At 35.1% G+C, this 23512-nt stretch overlaps 3 protein-coding genes across 6 annotated transcripts in view; 2 read left to right on the top strand and 1 right to left on the bottom strand.

The window, feature by feature from the left end:
* hcrtr2 (hypocretin (orexin) receptor 2) overlaps positions 1 to 8953 on the top strand; it is a 21556-nt gene extending 12603 nt beyond the window's left edge. For both annotated transcript variants that reach the window (XM_008429799.2, XM_017308853.1), the window contains exons 3-7: positions 2593 to 2836; positions 3523 to 3638; positions 5392 to 5612; positions 5853 to 5974; positions 6984 to 8953. In XM_008429799.2, the coding sequence (XP_008428021.1) occupies positions 2593 to 2836; positions 3523 to 3638; positions 5392 to 5612; positions 5853 to 5974; positions 6984 to 7153 (873 nt within the window). In that variant the 3' untranslated portion in view covers positions 7154 to 8953. The remainder of the gene's footprint in view (positions 1 to 2592; positions 2837 to 3522; positions 3639 to 5391; positions 5613 to 5852; positions 5975 to 6983) is intronic.
* A 612-nt stretch (positions 8954 to 9565) lies between these two features.
* On the top strand, positions 9566 to 16989 carry gfral (GDNF family receptor alpha like). Its single transcript, XM_008429800.2, has 9 exons — positions 9566 to 10004; positions 10176 to 10304; positions 11040 to 11195; positions 11381 to 11440; positions 12261 to 12591; positions 14234 to 14493; positions 14584 to 14664; positions 14776 to 14857; positions 14952 to 16989. The coding sequence occupies exons 1-9, from the start codon at positions 9797 to 9799 to the stop codon at positions 15013 to 15015; spliced, it is 1371 nt and encodes a 456-aa protein (XP_008428022.2). The 5' UTR covers positions 9566 to 9796; the 3' UTR covers positions 15016 to 16989.
* Positions 16541 to 23512, bottom strand: part of hmgcll1 (3-hydroxymethyl-3-methylglutaryl-CoA lyase like 1) — a 10819-nt gene continuing 3847 nt past the window's right edge. For 2 of the 3 annotated variants that reach the window (XM_008429801.2, XM_017308855.1), the window contains 2 exons: positions 17543 to 17668; positions 16541 to 17146 (listed from right to left, as the gene is read on the bottom strand). In XM_008429801.2, coding sequence (XP_008428023.1) covers positions 17042 to 17146; positions 17543 to 17668 — 231 coding nt within the window. In that variant the 3' untranslated portion in view covers positions 16541 to 17041. Of the gene's footprint in view, positions 17147 to 17542; positions 21458 to 23512 lie in introns of those variants that run through there. The other variant, XM_017308854.1, reaches the window with a different exon arrangement.

The raw sequence follows: 23512 nt of genomic DNA on the forward strand, positions 1-23512 counted from the left end.
TATATATATATACTGCTCAAAAAAATAAAGGGAACACTTAAACAACACAATAAAACTCCAAGTAAATCAAACTTCTGTGAAATCAAACTGTCCACTGTCCACTTAGAAAGCAACACTGACTGACAACGGGGACCCTCGTCGGGTCAATCAGTGTTGCTTATATATATATAAATATATATATATAATGGTCCCTGTTTGTCTCAACAGGGACCATTCTATTGGTTTTTAGGTTAACCTACCTTTCATTACCTTTTGCACTTCATGCTGATCCTCCCTGCCTGTAAGTCTGCAATGGGTTCTTCTTCACATCCAAACACAACTATTATTTTTCATTTTGTTTATTCACTGTCTAAATGAATATTTGGAAAAAAATGGAGATTATATATGGAGCACGTTTTACTCACTCCAGTCAGATGGATTATCAAACTTCTGATGACTTGCTGATCTTTAACTTGCAAGGTTGGAATTTAGTTGGTTTAATATTCAATTTTCTGACACAAAATGTTAAATTCCACTTTGGTTTCAGATCAAATGCACCATCAAGGTCATTTGTGGAATGTCAGACCAATATTTGACATGTACATCCAGATAAGGTTAGGCTTAAAGGAACACAACAATAACTTAGAATGGCATCATCACTTCTGAAAAAGAAAAACAATGGTGGGGTTTCACAGAGACATGTTTTTTTATCCTTTCTGGTGTTCTTTTCTGTGCTTGTTAAATCGTTTATTTGAATCTTTGAATGTGGCCAGAAAAGGTGCACATCTGTATGCATCTGCCAACCTAATGCTTGAACTAAAGAACTGAACTGAACATTTATTTCCCACAGGAAATGATCACAGATTTTGAACTTCCAGACTTGTAGGAATTAATACTGACTAAAGTTCACTGCAAATTGGAGAAGTGCACCTTCAAACTCAATTAGTTCTAGTGCAACAACAAGCTCTGCATCTGTCCAGTTTTGCAGATTGGCATTCTCCCGCAGGGGTTTAGTCGTAGTGAGAGCAGGGTGTCCTCTTTGCTCACTGTCAGACTAATTTAAGTCTCATAAAATGCACTTAGAACTACTCAGGTGTAACATTTTAAACCTTTCAAAATTATTCTACCTATTTGCATTCTGAGAGTCACATAGGTAACGTAAACCATATCTGCATATGAAGAAAACCATATTTTATGTTTATATTGAGGTTCCAAAATTAGAGATGAGGACTGGAAGTGCACAATGTTAATTTATTTTAAACTGTAAATGAACTAAAAAAAAAAAAGCATAACTGGCTGGAGGGAGAAACAACTATTTATGCAGTGAAGCTTGATTACTGGAATTCATGTAAGCCAGTTAATAAAACATGACAGAGATCTAGGAATTGCAGGGAGCTGGTGTCAACCTGTTTCTGTTTGCTGTTGCATTTCAGTAATGTCTATTTGGATGGTTCATTCAACATGATCTCAGGATTTTGGGGGTTATTTTGAAACCAACATAAATGTACTTTTCATCTGGAATTTCCTTATTGTAAAGACAGTTTATTAAGAAAAATACTTCTGGCTCATCATACAAGATGCACCTGCTGTTATGTTACTTTAAAATTTAGCATTCTTTCCCCTTCATTTCACAGTTCATTTTTATAATATATTATACACTTTGAAATATGTGTACTGTTTAGATTTGTCATCATGGCTTTTAAATGCAGATTTATCACAAGGAAATGATTCTAAAACACATTATTGCATTACATATTTAAGCTGCAGTCTGTAACTTTTACAAAGGACACGTTTTTATATATTTGCAGTGGGTGTAGACAGAGGAGTTAAATTTTTTTTGACAGATTGTCTCATACCATACTGTCCTGACATAGTGACAGTTTCAACAAATATGAAATGAACATATTTTTTCATGAACGTTATATGCGGCAGCTTTATGAGGCAAACAACGTAAGCCTCTTAAAGGCTTACGTTGCCTTTAAAAGCTTTCACTTTTAATGACTCTTAAAAGTGAAAGCTCCTCTTGAATGTAACGCTTACTTTTGATATTTCTTTTCTACAGGTTTTTCGTAAAAAATAAATACGCATCTTAAGAGTTTTATTTCATTCTGAATTAATGTTTAATGTAGAAGAAGGAATCAGAAAACAGAAGAGCTACTTTGTGTTTGTTATTTGGAATTATTTGAAATAAATGCTAAATGAGCCTACCTCCGTTGTTTTTTAACCATAAAGCAATGGAAGTTTTTGGTAGGAATGGTATGGATCCAAGGTGCAAATATTAATTCTAGTCATCAGTGGGTCCCCTAGAAAATATTCATATTGATGGTCATGCCAGACCAGTAAAACTTTTAAGATGGCACACCTAAAAAAAACATGTACATACCACAATCAGTCATACAACATAACTTCAGTTCTTTGGGTTTGGCAAACATGCCAATAAAGGTTAAATGCATCTGTTATCAAAATCAAGTTTTCTGACTCCAAGCAAATGGGAGATGTAATTCATCTTCTTTACATTTTAAACACAGGAAAAACAACAACAACAAAAAAAAAAACATTTAAAGTATCACAATGTCTTTTTGCTTCTTCCTGCTTTACTTTGTTTTTCCACAGACCATCTCAGTTTCGGTGTCCGTTTTGACACTGAGCTGTATTGCTCAAGACCGCTGGTACGCTATCTGTCACCCGCTTAAGTTCAAGAGCACAGCCAAGAGGGCTCGCAAAAGTATCATTGCTATCTGGGTGGTGTCGTGCATCATCATGATACCACAGGCCGTTGTGATGGAGTGCAGCAGCCTGCTGCCTGAACTTACAAACAAAACCAGCCTGTTCACAGTCTGTGATGAACACTGGGGAGGTTAGTTGTTGTTTTATTTCCTTAAAGATATTCAGGAATCATGTAAAAAAAAAACCAAATGGTACCTCTTATTCTCTCCATAAAGCAGAAGATTTAATGTGACATCTGTGAATCTAAAAATAGAAATCAAGTGTATTTTGATTTGTTGTTTTATGAAATTGGACCTGGCACAACAGAGCAGGAGACGGTGAGTTCACTAAAATGTTGTGATGCTGTGATCGCTGTGTGCAGAGTTGGAAAACAGAACAGCGAGTAGCTTGAAATGGTTTCAGGGTAATCCTGTCAGACTGCTTCTGTAATTACTGCCTTCAAAGAAAGAAAAGCTTTTTAAACCAATTCCTTGTTAAAGTGACTGCAGAAAAAGGTTCCCTTCATATGGCAGAAACCTTTTGTTTCATTTTTCTAACAAGGAGTAAGAACTTATTGATGGATAAACAGAAATAAAGTGTCATTTTACAGCGAGTAATTAGTTTCATGGTTCTTTTAAGATAAGTTGCAAATTATTTTTAATGCAGTGATTAATGTGTAGGCTACACCGCAGTGCTCCCACATCTGCAGTCGAAATGAATTTCATTTTTTTCCCCATTTTTTTCAGCAACCCGTTATACCTGATCTTTCTTTTTTTCTTTTTAATCTGATTATTCTTATTTTCATTATTTTATCTCTTTTTTGTTTTCTTTTTACAGCTGAGGTCTACCCAAAAGTCTACCACACTGGCTTCTTCATTGTCACATATTTTGCTCCATTATGTCTCATGGTCCTGGCTTATATTCAGATTTTTCACAAGCTGTGGTGCCAACAGGTATGTATCTCAAACTTAAAAAAAAAATAAATAAAAAAAAAATCAATTTCTAATAATTGAGATGAGCAATTTCAAAATGTTTGCTTTCTGTTGTTGATGCGGCTGTTAGGTTGCTCAACATCATAGTTCTTCAGTGATTCTCTAAAATACATCATCTTGTGCAGCTTAAAAATGAATAAAAATTAAAGGTTTAGGTTAATAATTTAATTTCAGTATATATAATATGTTTGTGTATAGTATACAGTATATCTTAGCAAGTTTTTACTAGCTGTGTTCAACATTAAGACCCTGAGATAACCACAAAGTGAATGTGTATATATTCACTTTGTGCCTTCCCTGCATAGATACCTACATGTAATGAGTACAGTTTAGCCTAATAAAATATCCAGTTAGTACATGTTGTGTTAGATAAGTAAAAATAAACTGGTGAGGTTATAGCATTTTGTAAAGACAGCAAGATTTTTTTATTAATTTTTTTGCATTTTTTTTGCATATATATATATATATATATATTGTATTATATTGTATTCAATATTGTGCTATATTGACTAATTCTCTATTTTATTTCAATTGTTTATCATGTTTCAATTGAGTTCATTTTTTACCATCTATTTTGGGATCTGGTGTAATTTGCACCATTGTCTTGATCCTTAGCTCAAACTACTCTCTCTGAAATGTAATGATCTTCCTATATATGTATCTCTACACAACCTTGTAAAGTTCATGTAAGTATCACTGTTGTAGGGTTTCATTAAAGGAAATTAAAAGGAGCTATTAATTTTCTTCACTCTCTGAAGTACTATGTCCTCCCAACTAAGTTTCTACTCTGAAAAGTAAACACCTAACCTGCTCTCAACCCCAGGGGTCTAGAGGTCCCTAAGCCTGCAGAGTACTACTCCTCTCAGGTCTCAGATGATCTATTTAGCTGGTTATTGGGGAAACTCACCTGCATTCTAACAACTAAATTGAGTATCTCATCTCTACTTTCTGTGACTCGGGCAGACAAGGGATCTTTCACTTTAACCCAAGGCATTGTCCTCCAAACTACTCCCAGTTGACGATTGCAATCTGTCGAACCATTCTGTATAACCCAGGCAAAAGCAGTTAAATAGTCAAAGAGTCACATTCATAGCAACCTAAATACCCTTTGATTCAATCTGATGGTCATTTTTACATTTCAGCTCAATGCCTTCCCTGCATAGATACCTAGATATAAGGAGTACAGTTAAGCCTAATAAAATATCCAGTTAGTACATGTTGTGTTAGATAAATAAAAATAAACTGGTGAGTTTATAGTATTTTGTAAAGACAGCAAGATTTTTTTATTAATTTTTTTTTGCATTTTTAGTCTTAGCAGAGTTTGACATTAACTTTTAACTCTTCAGTAGCCTTAATCAGCTCCTTCATCTAAGCTGAGTGAGAGGATTTACATGATAAATGCTCTCATCAGGGAAAACCAAATGATCTAGATTACATCTCAACTCTACATCCAAAACAGGAAACAGTCTTCAAGGCATTATACCATTTTGTTCTATTTTATTGAGCAAATATTATAATAGATATTAACCAGGGTAAGAAGTTAGCCACTTTCATCATGACACAGGAAAGCCAACAACTGCTCCATTAGTTGCCTCACTAAGCCTAAAATTATGTGCTTCCTGGTCTCATGATGTCAAAAATAAGCATACAGTATTATTATACGTTTATGGTTATTGTTGAAAGGCTCTGATATATGCATATATTCACTAACTAGATTCCTGGAAACACATCGGTGATTCAGAGGAATTGGAGGACTATCCAGTGCTCGGCTCCAAGTTCAGGATCGGGAGAGTCTGGAGGGGTGAAGACGAGCACAGTTTCCGCTGAGATCAAACAAATCAGAGCCAGACGCAAAACAGCTCGCATGCTGATGGTTGTGCTCTTTGTGTTTGCTCTCTGCTACTTACCGATCAGTGTGCTCAATATCCTGAAACGGTAATAATCTCTTCAGCTCCTCTGTTTATAGCATCAACAGCCAATGAAAATGCACTGTGAACTAAAGGATTGGGGACCTTTGCATCAAAATCGTTTTTTTTTTTTTTACCTAATTCCTTTGTCATCTTTATGACTGCTGTAGATTTTTTTAAATGCATGAAATTGTGGCTTATTTTGACAAAACAGTGTATGACTAAACAAACCTGATGTCTATTTTCATCTTTCCTTTTGCACCTCCAGGGTTTTTGGCACCTTTAAGAACACAAATGACCGAGAAACAATATATGCATGGTTCACTTTTTCACACTGGCTAATATACGCAAACAGTGCAGCAAATCCTATCATCTATAATTTTTTGAGTGGTGAGTTTTTCAATCTCCTTTGTCTCTTAACGTTTTCTTCACGAAAAAGCAGGTTTATTACTGCCCTCTAGTGAACAGTTTTATATTAACACTTACCCAAATCATTGGAGCTCCAATCTACAGTGTGTTGATAATCCAACCTGTACAGTTTATATATTTCTTCATGGGTTTGAGTTTACTTGTTCACATACGGATTGGACTTTTATATGTTAGTTATAAGTTCTGAAACAAGTTTGAGGGGCAATAAAAGGTTACATTGACTTGCAAAAGTGACAAAACCCTTAACATTTTTGAATTTGTTCATATTATACGCACAAGCTTCACACAATTGCAACGTGAAAGGAAAAGGTCCAGCGGGTTTTATGTTTTTTTATAAATAAGAATCTGGTGGGTGTGGTGTAGACTGTTTTTTAAAATTCAGTTATCTTGAGTCAATACTTTGTAAAATTACACCTTTCTGTCTTTTTGGGTGTCTCTACAAGTTTTGCAAATGTAGAGATTGTTTTGCCAATTCTCTTTTGCAAAATAGCTGAAACTCAGTAAGATTGGATGTGAAGTATCAGTCAGTCAATTTGGCCAGCTTAGTTTTTATGCTAGTTCTAGAGGTAATAATGATGGGCATGAAAATACTCTTTCTGTAAAGAAATAATATGCTTTTATAAACTTCAACCTGCATTTTAAAGAATTGTGGTTCAGTATAAAACAAACGAGATTAGACTTTTAGGATTTTAGATTTTGAATTTCAGATTAAATCATACAATTTGAATCTTCCATTTAATGTGGTTTTTCAACATTTTATCTTTCTTTTATTAATGTGTTGTCACTACTGATCCTTTCTGCATCAGACATGGGGACAGCAGATGACAATTAGCTGGAAAAAAACTAATTAACGCAGTTCGTCTTGGCTCTTTGAACAAAAATGTTTTTTTGTGTGCATGATCCCTCTTCAATAAACAAACATGAAATGCCAATGATTCAAAGCATTTAATATTATTTGCCTTCCTTCCAGGGAAGTTCCGCGAGGAGTTTAAATCAGCATTTTCTTGCTCTTGTTACGGGCAACAGCCAGACAACAACACGAGGATGAGGACGAGAGCAAACAGAGACAGCCGAAAGTCCATGTCAACCCAAGTTAATAATGTGGACAACTTGTCACGGCTGTCAGACCAGATTGTGTAGACATTAAATACACGTAAGAGGTTTAAATATCCATCTCAAGGACATGGAGATGGCAAAGAATCACACTGAAGAATGTTAAAAACTCTCTAAGTACTTGTTACAAAAGAGTCGATGGGATATTAGTGAACATTTTCAAAGAGCTTTAAGAAATTATTTTTTGGAGACTGTGATCAAATCTGTTTAATTTTAAAAGATGGATTTCTATAAACTGTAAATGACACAACATTAATGTTCAGTGTTTGTTTTGTTTTGCTACACGCATAAATAAGATAAACTATTTTCCATATTTAAACAAAAATATATTTTGTTTCAGCAATCAATGTATTTATTTACTTATTTAATTATTTATGCTGCTCTAGTAGAGGAGTTGTGGCTGAAAAGATCAAGTCCCTTGTTGCTCATAGAACCTCAATGAGTTTTGCTGGTAAAAGACTGCAAATGTGAGATAAGATTGACTGAAAATATGAAAAAAAAATGTAAAGGTAATAAATAATTACAATTCCCAAATTACAGTATTAGTAGTGGTGGTAAACTTTGTTAACAGCAATATTAAAGTTCACCTTTTAGCCAGAACATGCAAACCACAGAAGTCAAATTTTTGAATCTTAATCTATGTAAAATGGCAATTTCCTACTTTATGGGAATAATATTTTGTGTGAATGCTTCAGGGTATTTTAAGGTAGTCTTATTAATTTATTGTGTGAGCATGAGAATGTATCCCCCAGAAAAGTATGTCAGGCTGCTATAGAAAGAAAAATCTATTAGCAGGCAGGTAGCAGGGTAAACGTATTTACACCCACTGAAGCGTGCATATTTTCAAACCAAAAGGAAAATTATATGTTTTTCAAATATGTCTTTGTTTAAAAAAATTGGAAGGTGGTTAGAGAACATAAACCAAAAGCTTCATGAAAATCAGGGACAAAGTATGAAGGTCATGTCTAACATTTAAAATTTTATCCTAAACCTACTAAGACATGGCAGTTTATTTAAACTTACATAGGTCCAGATTGTGTAGAGCATTATTATTATGTTTTATTGTTCCAAGGTAAAAGACGTTTTCTGTCAGGAAACATTTTACAAAAATTAGTGTAAAAAAAAATCTAGTGAAGGATTGATTGTCATGCATCGTTTTGTTCTTAGGGATATTACACAAATTCCCAAAATAATTAAATGAATTATTGCTTAATCAATGTTATTCAGTATTGCAATCACTGCATCTGTTGAAATGTCAACAGGTTACAACAATCATGTTGTAATCAAAGAAAACAAAGATGAAAATTGGCTTCGAAGCCTCTGCTTTATGTCTGTTCATTGACTTGTGCTGGACTGTGTTTCTGACCAGCTAAACTATTCAAGGTTTCCTTTGTTGAAAGTAATTGTGGACACTATTGGTGTTTCTTGTTTGTTTTGTATTTATTATTGTGATTATTTTTGCAATGTTAAAGTTATACGTTTGAAAAAAATAATTTAACATTTTGATCATCTAATTGAAAACTATCGAGTTTTGATGTTACTGCAAAAAAAAAAAAAGTTTGCAATAATTTGAAGCATTACGGTGTTGAGCTTCATTTATTTAAACAAATGATTTTGCTTCTTCCATGCAGATGTACCTTCTTACTTGGTTTAAAATGTTGTGTCTTGTTTTTGTTTCTTATTGTTTGTGATCTAAACAGGGATATTGTGGTTGTTAATTTGTTCTATGGGTTTTTTAAACATTCTTCATTACAGTTGACATCTGCAATCAAAGTGCTTAAACTGTATGTGATTGATCAATAAATTATTTTTTCAGTGTGCAATATATTTAGGGTAGATATTCACTTTTTATTTACAGCTTATTTGCACATTTTCATACGCCTCCACAGTATTGACTAATTGGAATAAACAAAACTTTCAAAATCCTTTAAAGGGGCAATATGTGAAATTTACTTCTTTTTTTTTTAGCTTTTGCCACGTTAGCATGTTTTCCATCATCAAAAAACTGATTGTTGCCTTAATCCTTCATGCATGTTTGAGGAATCCTTGAATTTTTTTATGGCAGGAGGAGGTTCTTAAAGAGACAGAGGCCAATTTTAGAGTAGTTTGACAATCACAGTTTCTACTCTGAAATATGTTGATAAAAAACTATTTCCTTCAGCAGAGACGAGGAATCTGTGTCAGTGGGACGATGAAGATGTTTACAAGGCAATAGAAAATGTTGCAAAAGATTTGAGATAGGAGAAGAGGTTTACCTTACATTAGGACACAACCAAAATTCACACATGGGGAATTAGAGATTGCACCATCTCCAATCTGCTTGATGCACTTCACACTTTGCAGATGTTTAATGTTAAAAAATATATATTTAATGTGTGATTTTCTTTTGTTTCACAATGATGCCTTACATTGTTCATTTTTTTAATTATTTTTTTTAGTTGTAATGTGACAAAAATCAAGAAGTATGAATAGTTTTGCAAGACAATGTAATTTTAACGGCTTAGTCACATGAAACAGGTGGAAGATAAGATAAATTAATAAGGGTAACAGAAACAACATTTATATAGAAGCTCGCCAAAAACCCAAATTGGAAGACAGAACCCTTAATTGGATAAATCATTAAATTATATTCCCCAAATCTTTAAATACTGTAGCATTCTAATTATGTAAATGGATTCAGAATGTTGCATCTTTGCGTCTGTTTTGGGACCACAAGTAGAGGCTGTAATAAATGTGTTGCATCATGTTGACTCTGTGGGTGGTGAATCACTGCTTCAGCTGGAACTCCACGGAGAGGAGCAGTTCAGGGACAGATCAGACTCAGTCGTCACAGCAGCCAACATGCAGTGGATGCATCTGGATGTTGGACTTGTTCTTGGTGAGTGAACTTCACAAAAAGCTGCTTCAACAAATAACAAAAATTAACACTTTTGTCTGTGAAATTTTGTTAATAGCTTTTCAACCAGACCAGTATTTAGTTTTAATGCACCTGTAACCAGTGTAGTTAAGGAATATTATTTAAAAGATGTCATTTCAATGTGTATTTTAGGAATTATTTTTATGCAGATATCCAGTTTCAGCTTCTCATCTCCAGCTTCTGGGATTTTGGATTCAGTGGAGACCTGCATGTCACACTTATGCAGCTGCGAGAGGACACTTGTCGCTGCCAACTGTGAGGGTAAAATATCAATGAGAATAAAATAACATGTTTACAAATGGATTTTCACTCTTAGAAATTAGACTTTTTGGCATAGATTTGTGAAACCAGGTGCCATGTAAGGACTATGTGTCCATCTAAATCAGCTTTGTTTATGAAACCTGAAACACTAATTCACTAATTCACAGCTGTGAAATTCAGGATACAACCTAATTTCACACTTGGTGTTCTTTAGTCGTTTAATTATTTCAAATTTAGTGACAGTCTCACCAGTAATTTTAATAGAAATCGAAAAATATTTAATTAATATTGTTATTATAAAATGTTTTAAAATAATAACAGGTGGACAAGGTGGAAATTTGTCATTGCAATCTTTAAAATATATATATTATTGTTTCTCTACCCGTAATCTGAATAATTGATGGTTACACAAAAGCTATGGTTTCTATTGTATGTCTTGTGTTTTGAAGAGATTATTAATAATAACCAAACCTTTACTCTTTTTTTTTATTTTTTTATTTTATCTCATTTAATTAATAATGACATTGTATAATCTGTTCTGTGTTATTCAGGTTCAGGTTAAGTCTCAGTAAGAGCAGAGCCTTATAAAGATCATTGATATGTTTAACCTCTAAAACTGACATGAGGTGTAAAGCAACTACCATGTGAGGTAGAAAACAGCAGCTGCACAGAAACTTCACCGGCTTATGAAAAACCCTGTTTATCTGCCTTGCTCTTCTGTTTGTGATATTCAAGATGACAGGTGCCAAATAAAGGGTTCAGAGAACTGTAACTTGACCATCCGGGCTGCATTGGACCATTTTCCATCCCTGCAAGGATGTGTGTGTACATGGGAGGAGGAGCTCTGTGACTCCATACAAGCACTGGTCACACAATGCCTTCAAAAGCCAGGTGCTGTGTTTCTCTCATTCATTGCTTGGGTTAAGCATTAATCTCTGAAATTATGGTTTTGTTTACCAAAGGTGATGAGATATATAAACACGGGTTGCTCCATGGTAGAATATGTCCAGGAAAGCACGCGGTTTAATGAGTATTTGTTGTTTGAAAACTAATTCTGTGTCTTCTTGTTTGAACAGGAATTCAGCAAGGGAAGATCACACCGACTGACTGGAAATCAAGTAATTTAGCAGACAATGGTGAACATGATTTATTTATTATGAAAATGCACAATGGGACATACAATACATCCATTTCAAACTGGCACATTGATATGAACTTCACACCAGATGTCTGTAACGACCTAAATAAATAACACCTAAATTATTAGAATGGTACAGTTTTAGACAAACTTTCTGGTATTAATTAAATACTCAGAGACGTCTGTTTTGGGCTGTGACAAATCAAAAATATTTATCCTCTTCTTTTAGAACCTGGCCTTATGCATTGTTACACACATACAAAGAAAAACAATTCAATCCCTTTATTTATCTGTGTTAAGACAGGGATTGAAAAAGGAAGTAAATGCTACACATTCTTAGTGAAATCATATTGCTTGCATATTGCCTTGCTTGAATCAATTGTTTCTCTTGGAAACAATTGATTCATCCTTAGAGTCTCTAGAATCGGTCTTTAAATTGGTCTGTTTTTCCTTATCTTAATTGTACAAAGTTTGCCAAAACAATATGTTAGGTTGTATCACATTTGCTGCACAATCTTCCCACCCCAATTGTCATGTTCTGGTGCTACTCTGTTGGTAGCTTCCTAAACTAGGACAAACCAAACTGATGTTGATTTGTAATAATAGGTATTTCATTCTTAAACCATTTTTTTTAGTTTCTTTCTTTGCCCTTCTTTTTCTTTGAGTTTTCATAAGTCATCCATTCTGTCCCTTTATGAAATCTAAATTGTGGACTAACTGGAGCTGGTTGCAACAACATTCAGCATAAATTTCATATCAACAAGCCCACATATATGAGAATATATTTATATGTTCATCACTCACTTTCCCTGCTATAGATGTGCTTCTTGCAGTGCGTGAAGGCTCTGGATCCTGTGTGGACCGCATTGGTCTTTGTGTGAGTGAGTCCGTTTGCAACAGGCACCTCACACCTGTTCTTCAAGCGTGCATGGCTGATCAGTGCGACGGCGAAAGGTGTCGGCGGGAAATTCAACAGTTCTACGGAGGCATGCCTCAACAGTCTGCCGAGATGCTGGTGATGTGCGAGTGTGACGACTCAGATCAAAGCTGTTTGCTCATGAAGTCCGGTCTGCAGAGCGGGGCTTGTGGAGTTGAGACAAGGATCTGCCAAGAAAGGGTCACTCAGTGTGTCCAAGACAGCAACTGCAGGTAAGTTCACCTCCAGTCCTAAAATAAAAAAGTAAATGTACTTATTGTGATAAAAGGAATACTTCCTGAACTGGAAGGAACCCGAGTTGTAAATATTTATGCCCTGGAAAATATCCAAAAATTAACACAAAATATTTGTTGGGATACAATGAATTTGTATGCAGTATTTTGTGGATCCTGCTTTGGGGAACTAATATGTCAGGCAGCAAGGTAACATGAATCAAGCTGCAGTCCTAAAGTATGCTAAGAATCAAGACGAAGAGCAGCTGCTTATTAAAGATAACCATGGAGGAAAAAAAAACTAATGAAAACCCTTGTTTTAAAGTGGATTCTAACATGAAGGTCCTTGAAAACAGTAAAATTGTCTGAAGACTCTGTGTTTTTTGACTCAGGCTTGAGAGTCCTGTAAAAGACTTTTGAAATGCGTGGAGGAGTAGGAAGGAAAGGGGAAGGAAAACTGGTGTTAGATCCACTGCCTGGGTAATAGTTAAAAATGATTTTGACTGTGAAAAAATGTTGCAATCAATAAGAACCGACTTTTGATCTTTTTGCAGAGAGCCAAGATGATTACAGCTGATGATGCTTTAAATATAACGTTTTTATGTGTCATAAAAGCAGGGAGGTGGCACTCACAATTATTGGAAGAAGAAAATCAGCGAGATCAAGTGAAGCGGTTGATTTGACAACTGGCTATTTGTAAAAGGAGTCATAGATTAAAAGTCATTTTGGGCCATACTAGATAAGACAGGGTAATTCTGTTCTCAGTGCAGCGATGTCTGTGTAGCACTTTTGCTGTTCATTCTCCTTTCCACAAGTAGATGGCAGTGACATAACATGAAAGGTTCAGGCTAGGTGGCTTGAAGCAGCTCGAGTTGTAATGTTCTAAAAACAAAACATTAAAATATTGCTGATAACCCCTTACTACAGATGTTGGCAAAGTAACCCTTGAAAAAGCAAAACCAAAAGCTTAATTTTATCTTTGGATTTTTATCAAGAATATTTCAGTGAAATTCTCCATTCAACCTTTCACCGGTTACATACACTGGGAGACAATTCCCCTCCAAACATGATGTGTGCAATGACTCACAAACTGTTCAGTTATATTTATCAGTATTTCGTGAAGTTATTAATTTTTTTGCATCAAATTTTAATTGAGCTTTTGCATGCTTTTTATGAAGCAGTACACAGTTAGCAGACATGTATTGTTATAGGGGATGAATTATCCTAGGAATACCATATAATTCAATTTAGTTGAATTTGTATGATTTACTTTTACTTTGCCTTTTTTTTTTGGCTGTGTGTCAGACTAGCAACCTGTGGATATACCTTCCATCTTGTGTGGCAATAACTTGAGTCAGCTCTCATCACCTGTGACCATGTAGCTACAAGATAAGCTAGTGATACAAAATAAATTATTGGATTTTAATTTAATTTTATTTTTTTGATAATTACAACTTTGTGAATGCCATCTAAAAATGTTGCCTATTGCAGTGAAGGGCATGCAGTAATGTCCCATACACACAGAACACTCAGTTCTGTTCTCATCCTCAAGTTATTTCTTAGAACAGTGCGCTTGTTAGGAATGTGGACCTCTTATCAAAATATGTTGCCGGTGTGGTTGTTTTTCTTCCTGATTCATTAGGCACCTCTTGAAAACATTCCAAGAGAAATGTTGGAACCATGAAGAAATCCTATGCAGTGAAAGAAATCTCCAAGAAAATGACTGTTTTACATTAAAGGATCCATCTCTTATGCTTGGTGCAAATTCTGAATGTAGAAAGGCTTTCTTAGCCACTTTGGGTACAGTGCTTCATCATCCTTGCACGTGCAAAGGAGTGCACAGCAGTCATCTATGGATGTGCAACGTGATTCTTGAAGTATTTCACAACAGACTACACTTCAGTAAGTAGTGTTTTTTACTTCTAAGAAGTGTTTCAAATTATTATTTTCAATATTTTTTAAGAATTTGAATAACTTTTCTTTTTTTTTCAGTGAAACTGGTGAAAAGCAGCAGCGACCCTTCCAAACCACCTGAAATCAACGAATCTGAGCAGGGTCACATGTGGTCATATGGTAAAGCAGCTTTTGAAATTCAATCATTTTTATTTCATTCTGTAATAGATACTAAATACCAAAAAGCATAAAACTAATATAATAAAAATTGTTCTTTGTGTTTTTTTTTAGGTTACGTCTTGTATGCTTTTTCAGCTCTCTTCCTTGCTGGAGTTGTCATAATATCACCTCTGGTTTTTCTCAGTAAGATGCGGTATGTCAATCATGTATACAGCTTCTTTGAAAGGACTGACATTTCTCTGATGTTGCAACAGCAAAACATTGTTTTTCATCATCTTTTCTTGTAGGTTGAAAAGGAGAGATCAGATGAAACTTAAACATCAAAAGAAGGTGAATCATGACATTTTATAATACAACATCCCTTTCATGACTATTTTTTAGTTTCGTATTTTATGTGGTTCAGATTCTCAAAGGTTTTTCTTCTCTTGTGTGTTTATCATTTTATGATGATTAATGGAGCATTGAGTTTGAAGGTTTTAGGCATTTAGAAGAGGTGCTACCAGTTTGAATAAGCAGTTAGGTTCATACAAAGTTAATTAAACTGGAAGAAATAACATTTTCTATTACCTGAAGTTGGTTCTAGATGACTCAGTGATTTCTGAGGACTTTTTTTTATTAGCAACTGTATCTGTCACTACTCCTTTTGGTTTTAAATAGATAACTGTATCTGAAGGTAGCTGCCTAGTGGAATTAAAATGTTGCAAAATAAATTCCCTACTCAAAGTACCACATCCTGGAGTCATTCAGTAACTTGCAAAACTATTTACACCTTCCTGAAAAAATTTCCCCCACTTAACATCAGCAATAGAAGATTTTTAATGCAGCATCACAAATAGTATGTAATAATTGTATATAAGAAAATGCATGCTCAATATTTCTAAATTTATTTCCCAAGTTTTGTAAAACAAAATATGTCATTTTCTTTATCTACTCCTTAATTACAAAATTCTGTTTTTGTTTTGGAAGTTCTTCAACATTGCTTTTAATCTATATTTCTGGTGTTAAACACATAAAGTGAATGTGCTGCAGCTGGAGGGACTTACAAACGTTGTTCTTGTAGCCCCAAGATCAACTTTATGTCCTCTGGTGCAGTATTTACAGATGTTAATAAAAGTTTCACAGCCCCTTAACCTATAATAAATGTACACGTCATTTCAAAAATTTACTGACTAAGAAAGTAATTTCATATGATTCAGTGTTATTTTCAATACGTGCATGGTACCATTATCTAATCAAAGGACTAGATTATTACTTTGTTTGCTTATTAGATTTTAGTTCCAAGGTAAACAGAAAAATTGTGAATCTTTCAGCTAAAGGTGAAAAATAGAGCAAACATCTGCCTTTTTCTACACTGGTCAGTTTTCAAAATGACATAAAACATTAAATCAACTTCTAAAACTTTACCAATGTCTTTATTAGTAAAAGCATATATTGTTTCAGAAAATAATCCTTGAACATTTTGGATAGATAATAGTTTCATTTAAAAACTGTCCAGTAATATGGCCATCTCATTCAATTTACTTCAGTTTACTTGTATCAAGTCAATTCACAACATATCATCTTGAGGCACTTCACAAAAAAAGTCATTTCAATTCAATCTTACATACTATATATTCCAATTAATTCTACTTTGTTCATTATTCAATTGTTGTTGTAGTGTGTATCGTCTTTCAACTCTGAGGACAAAACAGTTCAAAGGGATGATTGAAAGCCCAAAGTTAAAATGGATCTAACTTCCATGATTAATGGTTGTAAACTTCACACATCAACCACAGAAAATATAACTTTGTACTGTTGTAGCTCCTCCTCTCGAATCTTCTCTTATAACATACACTGCTGTGATCTATTTTAGATAATATCAAATTAAAATCCAGAGTCTTTTTAGATACCATCTTTTTATTATATATTGCAACTTGGCAAGACAGACACAAAAATAAATAGCGATTAACTTCAACCTTCAGTATGATCACAGTCATTTCAATCAGGGATAAAAAAAAACAAAAACAGTTAAGGAGCTCTGACTCCTTCATTTTTGGCTAAATGATTGGGTTCTTTGGGTAGTTTAGATTGTAACTGCAATCTAACAGGGAAAAGAAACACTTTAACCCGTTGGGTAGAAACTGGCACTTTAATTAATGTTAACATTAGCTGTAATTAATGAAGGACGAATAAACGACCAGGCACAGCACATTTAAAAGTGAGCCCATAGATCAACTTTCTACCTTGGACAACTTGGAGTGGTTCTGAATACTATTAAGGTCCTTGCAGTCAGAAGTTCAATAAATTCAAATACAAAGGTGCAGAAAACAGATCTGAAAAGAAAAACAACAGAATACACCCTCAAAAAGCAAGAGTTGTATAAATGTGCATAGCATCCTCAAAGTGTCCTGTTTCTTGCCTGAGCCACCTTGGAGTTTGTCCTGCGACCTAAAGCGTTGCATATAAAGTCACCAGTTTCTATGACTTTGTCAAGGTTCACTCCCTGTGAAGCAGAAAGAGCATGCATAGAATATATTTCTATATTTCCACTACTCAAGGCAAAACAAAAAAAATAATAATTTGGGTTAGATTCCAGCACAGAGAAAGACACAACAAAAAAAAAAAAAAACAATGAAACTGCAATAGAAATATTCCACCAGCAGGGGTAGGGATTGTTAAAGAGTTCAAAGCAGCACAAGTGCAGTGCCTTCTTGCTCTTGCATAAGTTGTGTAAAGACATTGATATTGGAAAAATAAACGTTTACAGAGCAGCATATTTGCAGAGCAATCAGTTTATGTCAATATGGTCTGAAGGATTGTGTGGGTTTGGTTTTCTGGGGGATTACTGAGACATGATATACAGCAGGTCTGCCAAACTGACCTATAAAGACAAACTTACAGTTCCAATGCCCATGCCATGGAGCATGTAAAGAACATCCTCTGTTGAAACGTTGCCAGATGAACCCTGAGCGTAGGGGCAACCACCGAGGCCTGCCACTGCAGAGTCCACCACAGAGACGCCCATCTGTGAGGACAAACAACAGGGACATTCAGCACCTCTGAGCAACCTTCACATCATATTAAATCCAGGAACAATCTTGTTCTGTTTGATTGTTCTGTCTGGTGCCCCTGCACCTCGCCAGACCTGCGGTCATGTTTTACGGCTTTTCCGGGGGACTGTGGGCTCTGCTCCTGAAGATGAGTGGGCAAAGAAAAACCCCACAGTACGGCCTAGTCATCCTCTCTGCCAGCGTTCCCTGCCAGCACTATATAATTATGGTCTTGTTCCTGAGAGAGGAATATTATAAATACTGAACAGGACATTTTATGTGTTACTGATCCTCCTGGTTACTCATGTTTTTACAGGACTATTCTGCTCTCGACCACAGGGATTATCTTTCTTGCCATTTTTTTTTTCATCATCCAGACTTGTCAATGTGACATGTCTCCAAAACTGAAAACAAACCAATCATTGTTGCAGTTTAAAAAGAACTTGTTTAGGTATAGAAATTAAAAAATCTATATTTATACGTCTGACACTGTTTGAATATGTTGAATTAAATGCAACCCTAAAATTCACTGAAGTAATTAAATGTATTGTATTAAAATTTAATGTGACAGACTAACATTAAGTAATGCATAATTGAAAATTGTATTATAACATATAGCAAAATGCTTGGCTTGAGTAGAGTCTGACGTTTCTTCATGTTTGAAGCTGTAATTCTCTGAAGTTAGATAACTAATCAAACCTCAAGTATTTGCTGCCTCGAAAATATATTCTTCTAGGATTTTTCTTTATTTAGCCATGTCCATCCTCCCCTTAACTCTGAGCAGCTTTACTGCTTCTACTAAAGAAAAAGCATGCCTGCAGCATGACGCTGCTACCACCGTGTTTCACCGTGGATAAATTGTGAGCAGGGTGATAAATAGCATCTACATATGCACACTTACATTTCAGTAAAGCAAAGATCATTTTGGTTTCATCTGACCATATCACCTTCTTCAACTTGTTTCCTATGTGAGCTTAGGGTAAACTACAAATGGCTGCTGCTAAGCCGTCAAATCACATAGGCTAGATCTGTACTGCTCGTGCTAATAACTAATACTCAGATTCTTCCACTTGAGCTTCTCCAGAGCTACCACGAACCTTCCCTGCTTTATGTTCTCCTTGTAGGTTTAAAACTGTGGCATATTTTTCAGATTGATCTTTGCGAGATAAAAGTCTAGCCCTGGTTAAAAATGGTTCAATTACCCTTTGCATCTTTTGAGAACTTCCTATTTTATTTAGGATGTTATGACAGATGTTTTCATAAACATAGCGCTTTGAAATAGGTATCTTAAAACCAAGTTTAATTGTCGTTATAGGTTTTTTTGTAGTTGTTCTTTGTGCGCTCTTGTATTTTCAAAAATAACATTTTGCATTAATGTGTTATTTGTGTGTGTTGTGTTGTTTGTTTTTTTAGGACTGGTTGGAGATTTGCATTTTGCTAAATCTGGTGTATTTGCGGGAATATTTTTTGATCATTAAAATTCACTGTCCAGTTCAAATAAAATCTAGTTTGTTCAATTCAATTTATTTTCCTGCACTTGTCTAATAAGTTTCTTACTCTTGATGATGTTGTTTGTTAATAATGCTCTCTGAAAAGGCTCTAAGGAGAATTAAACTCCATGCTTGTAAGGGATTCGGTTGTATTATGATTTATTTGGGGTTTTCATGCTAAAAGCCCAGGACAGAAATATAAATATGTGAGTTAAAATCCAAATAAAACATGCTGAGGATGTGGTCATGACAAGTGTATATAATAGAATAGAAATATCTTTTATCATCTCACATTGGGGTAGTTCAGGTGTAACAGCAGCATCAGGATGTAATATATGTTCTTCCACTATTTAAATGTAAATGTACAGACAAAAATGAATAGTACAGTTATAACTGTTCTGCCTAAAAATGTTGCCTATCATGTCTCAAGTTCTTTATTATTGGAAAAATAAAAATATTCTGAGCACATGAACAACAGACACAAGTATTTTGTTTTTCATGCAAATGTTCCAAGTCACCATAAGTTTACTGTTATTTTCACACCAAAAGACACCAAAGCCAAAACTTCTGGTTTCAGTCGGTCTGTGGATGTTTTCCACATGTTCGTGGGACTATCATGAGAATATTAAAGTTGTTTTCCAGCTTCTGTGTCAGAGCCAGATGTCGGAGGATCCTACAGTGAGACTAAATTAACACAGTGGTCCTCTCAGTGGCATCCAGGTCACATGGGGCTTCCACCCCGTGGAGCACGACCAGGCAACTTAAATTAAAAAGGACCTTTACAGCTATTTTGGAACAATGAAGCTAATTGGGTGCTTTTCTTGCAGACAAGAACCTGCTTCTTTCAGGGTTTGTCTGAGCCAGCAGTAATTGCTGTTTGTGTTGGCAAAGGGAGAGAAGGAGGTGTATGTTACCCGTGCACCAGGTTTCCAGACCTTGGTAAAAGCCAGAGGAGGATACTTTTCAAGGCAGATCTTTTTTTTTTTTTTTTTTTTTTTGTAAAATAAACAGAGTTGTAATCTTCCATGTCAATCGTCCTGCTCTAAGCTGCCACCACTATAAGGTCACAAGCCTTCAGCATGAATGTAGCCCCTGAACAGCATCTCCTGTACTGCTAATCATGCAGGAACTGGTGGTCAGTCCTTAAGCTTTCCAACGCTCAGTTAGGTTTGCAGTGCCCAGAAACCAGATGTGTGCTTAGCATAAAAAAATAATATTCACCAAGCTGTGGCTGTGTGTAAAACAATGCATTCCTGGATAAAGACAATGTGCCTTTTCAAACTACAATGATTTGGGGTAAGCATGTTGGCATTCTGAACTGCGTGTGGATGAGGTTTTCGGAGGGACATAATCACAATTTAGTATGAAAACTGCGTCAAAGGAAAAGCAGTGTGTATTTAAAACCGGATATGAAGCTGAGATACATAAACAAAGGAGCTAAAACTAAACTGACACATGTCCTACAGTGAAATACACACCTCCTTGTTCCAAAAATTGAAAGAAAAAAAAAAAAACATAGCAAGAAGAACACAAACCAAAGAGCACTGGAAGACGAAAAAGGTAACGTTCCAAAGAAGCCCACAGGATATCGCTTTACTTCACGACTTCTTTATGTATTAAAATTAAGGAAATGTATGGAAGTTCTGTGTCCATGCAAGCCATTTCATGCATTGGTAGGTTTACTGTACCCAGAACAAACAATGTCCTCAATCTAAATACAGAATGTCTTAAGTAAAACTCTGGATCATTCAAAAGGTTCAAAGAATTATGCAACTGAAAAATGTGGAAAATATATTAATTTTATTATTTTCCTACCTCAATGTAGAGACTATAAAAAAAACTGTAAAAGAGAGAGAAATAATTCAAAATGAAAATAATACCATCTCAGTGCAACTTTCTAGCCTTAATGTGAAATAAACAGTTTGGGAAAAACTGAAAATGTATACATTTGGTATTTGCATGCTTAAACATTGTAATGTTGGCTTAAAACATAACCATAGCGCATTCAATCACACCCCTGTATGTGCTGATCACACCCTGCCCCTTGCTCTGTGCTAGGCTGCCTCTCTTTCTCCAAATGCCATTAGCATTGACACAGATAATGGAGAATAAACAGTTTTCCTGTAAAGGTAAGTTATTTTTACTCCGTTATCAGCGCAGCACAAACTGACAGAGATGTGCATTTCTGCAGATATGTAGCAGGACCGCAGGGAGGAGATACAGTTTGATCTTTTCACAGATTCTCTGTCTCATATTGTCAGGACATGTGTACATCTACAGAAAATGACAAAAAACAAAGAAAAGAATTAGACTGAAATAAACCGTCTTTCATAAATAAATATTATGACTTTACAAAATGTTTGAATTTTGTAAATTTAAATTTAACCTTACGAGTAAAAAGCTAAACACCACAGATCCCAGAACTGTATTCAATGATGATGTGATTAGGAAAAAGTAAGTAATAAAGTTGAGCATTTTATGAAAATTGTTTAGAATTTGTGATTTAAAAAAAAGAAATTGTGAACCATAGAAAATTATAATAAGATTTTAGATGGGATTTAAATAATTATTTTTTTTTTTTTATTAAAATGCTCTGCTGTCAGGTAGCAACAACTGACACTTTGACGATGATCTGATCGTTGTTATAATACAAAATGTTGCAAATGTGCAAGAAATTTTGAAGAAATAAACCCAACAACAAGTTCCTCTGATGCTACCTGACTGCCAGCCGTCCCGTAAAGAGAACATAGGCTACTGTAAATCCCAGACGCAGTAGTGAACAACTATACCAAAATTACAGGAACGGATATGAAAATGTCCATGCCAAGCCTGTGAAATCTAACCACATACATTGTCATTGTGTGACCTGCCCCAGTAGGTTTCAGACAAAGCTACCCCCGACCTCCTCAAAAAAAAAAAGAAGTTACAAAGACCAAGGAATGTCTTTATCAGGAACAAAAGAGGTGACTCAGGGCTGACAGCACTGGGGGAATTCATTTCTCTCTCGGTTGGTGGTGTGGAGTTCTGGCACACAGTAATGAAAAACTATGATAAAATCTTTCATTTCCTTCTTGTTTATGGGTGAGCAAACGGTAAGCTAAATATCCCTGGCTGCTATTATTTTCTCTGCGTATGCCGCAGCTGTGATGAATCATACCGAGTGCAATCCACAAAAAGAATTTCACTGACTCACAATGCTCTTTCACTCCACTGTTAAAGATAACAACTTTAGTAATGCTTGCTTTTTAAAAACTGACAATGTTGAGCTTTTTCAACAGCCTAAAGCTTGCAGCTTATTTAGACTACAAAATCAGTTGTAAATGTGATTCGTATATTTCACCATTTATGAATTCTATTATGCAGTTAAAATTTACATTTTCTTCTGCATAATCAAGAAAAGAAGGTGGTTTGAAAACTTTTGAGTTTGAGTCTGCAGCACTGTTCACCACATTCCCAGCATGAAGCAAATAAAAGGATCATTTTCCACCAGCTTTAAGCACAGCATTGTCAGAGAGTTCAACAGCCAAGCGACAGACGAGTTAGGAGCCCCCCAGGGCCCTTCCATCCACCTCACTCCCAGTTGCTTTGTCCAACAGACACCGAATAGGTGAGCCTTTGTCCTGACCCCTTCACATCTGTTGACCCACCCAGCCCCCAATGAGCTTCCTCATGTGCTCCAGAGAACTGATACAGCCATATCTCATTTACCTCTGTTTTATGTCTGGATGCATGTCAGGTTTGCACTTGCTGTAGGCAAAGTGGTGAAAAACACCCCAAATGATGCCCTTTCCACTTATTACAGTTATGCTTTTGTGAGTTATTATCATTTGCTCTCTGTTGTACGGGTTGTTTTCAAGATATGGAGCACAGCAAATATTTTATTTTGTTTAAATTACTGCATTTTTTCAGCATTTTTTTCCACCAGATTGTTTGTGAGTAATGTTGCTTTCTGCAGAAACAGATCATATATTTTAAGCTCTTCTTGTCTGTGTTTCGCTCTTCCAGGAGGACTGTGAATTTAAATTTTTTTTGTTTTTGTTTTGCATTTTCAAGGGGAAAAAAAAGAAAAAAGTTAATGCTATTTTATCTGAATAGAAACAAGTGAACGATGTCTCTAGTTTAGATAATCTAACTTAAATAAAATGTCAAACAAGTTAATTTTCACAGATTCTCTGTCTTATATTGAGACAGAGAACAGTTTAGCTCACCACATACTCATCATGACCTTAAATGTTGCTTCTGATCTCTACATTGTTGGCAGTTAGAAGCAGGGGTGAAAGTAGTTTTAAATTTTTGAGGACAAAAAAATTAAAATAAATAAATAAATAT

Source organism: Poecilia reticulata, linkage group LG15, assembly GCF_000633615.1.
Source record: "Poecilia reticulata strain Guanapo linkage group LG15, Guppy_female_1.0+MT, whole genome shotgun sequence".
Classification (NCBI taxonomy): domain Eukaryota; kingdom Metazoa; phylum Chordata; class Actinopteri; order Cyprinodontiformes; family Poeciliidae; genus Poecilia; species Poecilia reticulata.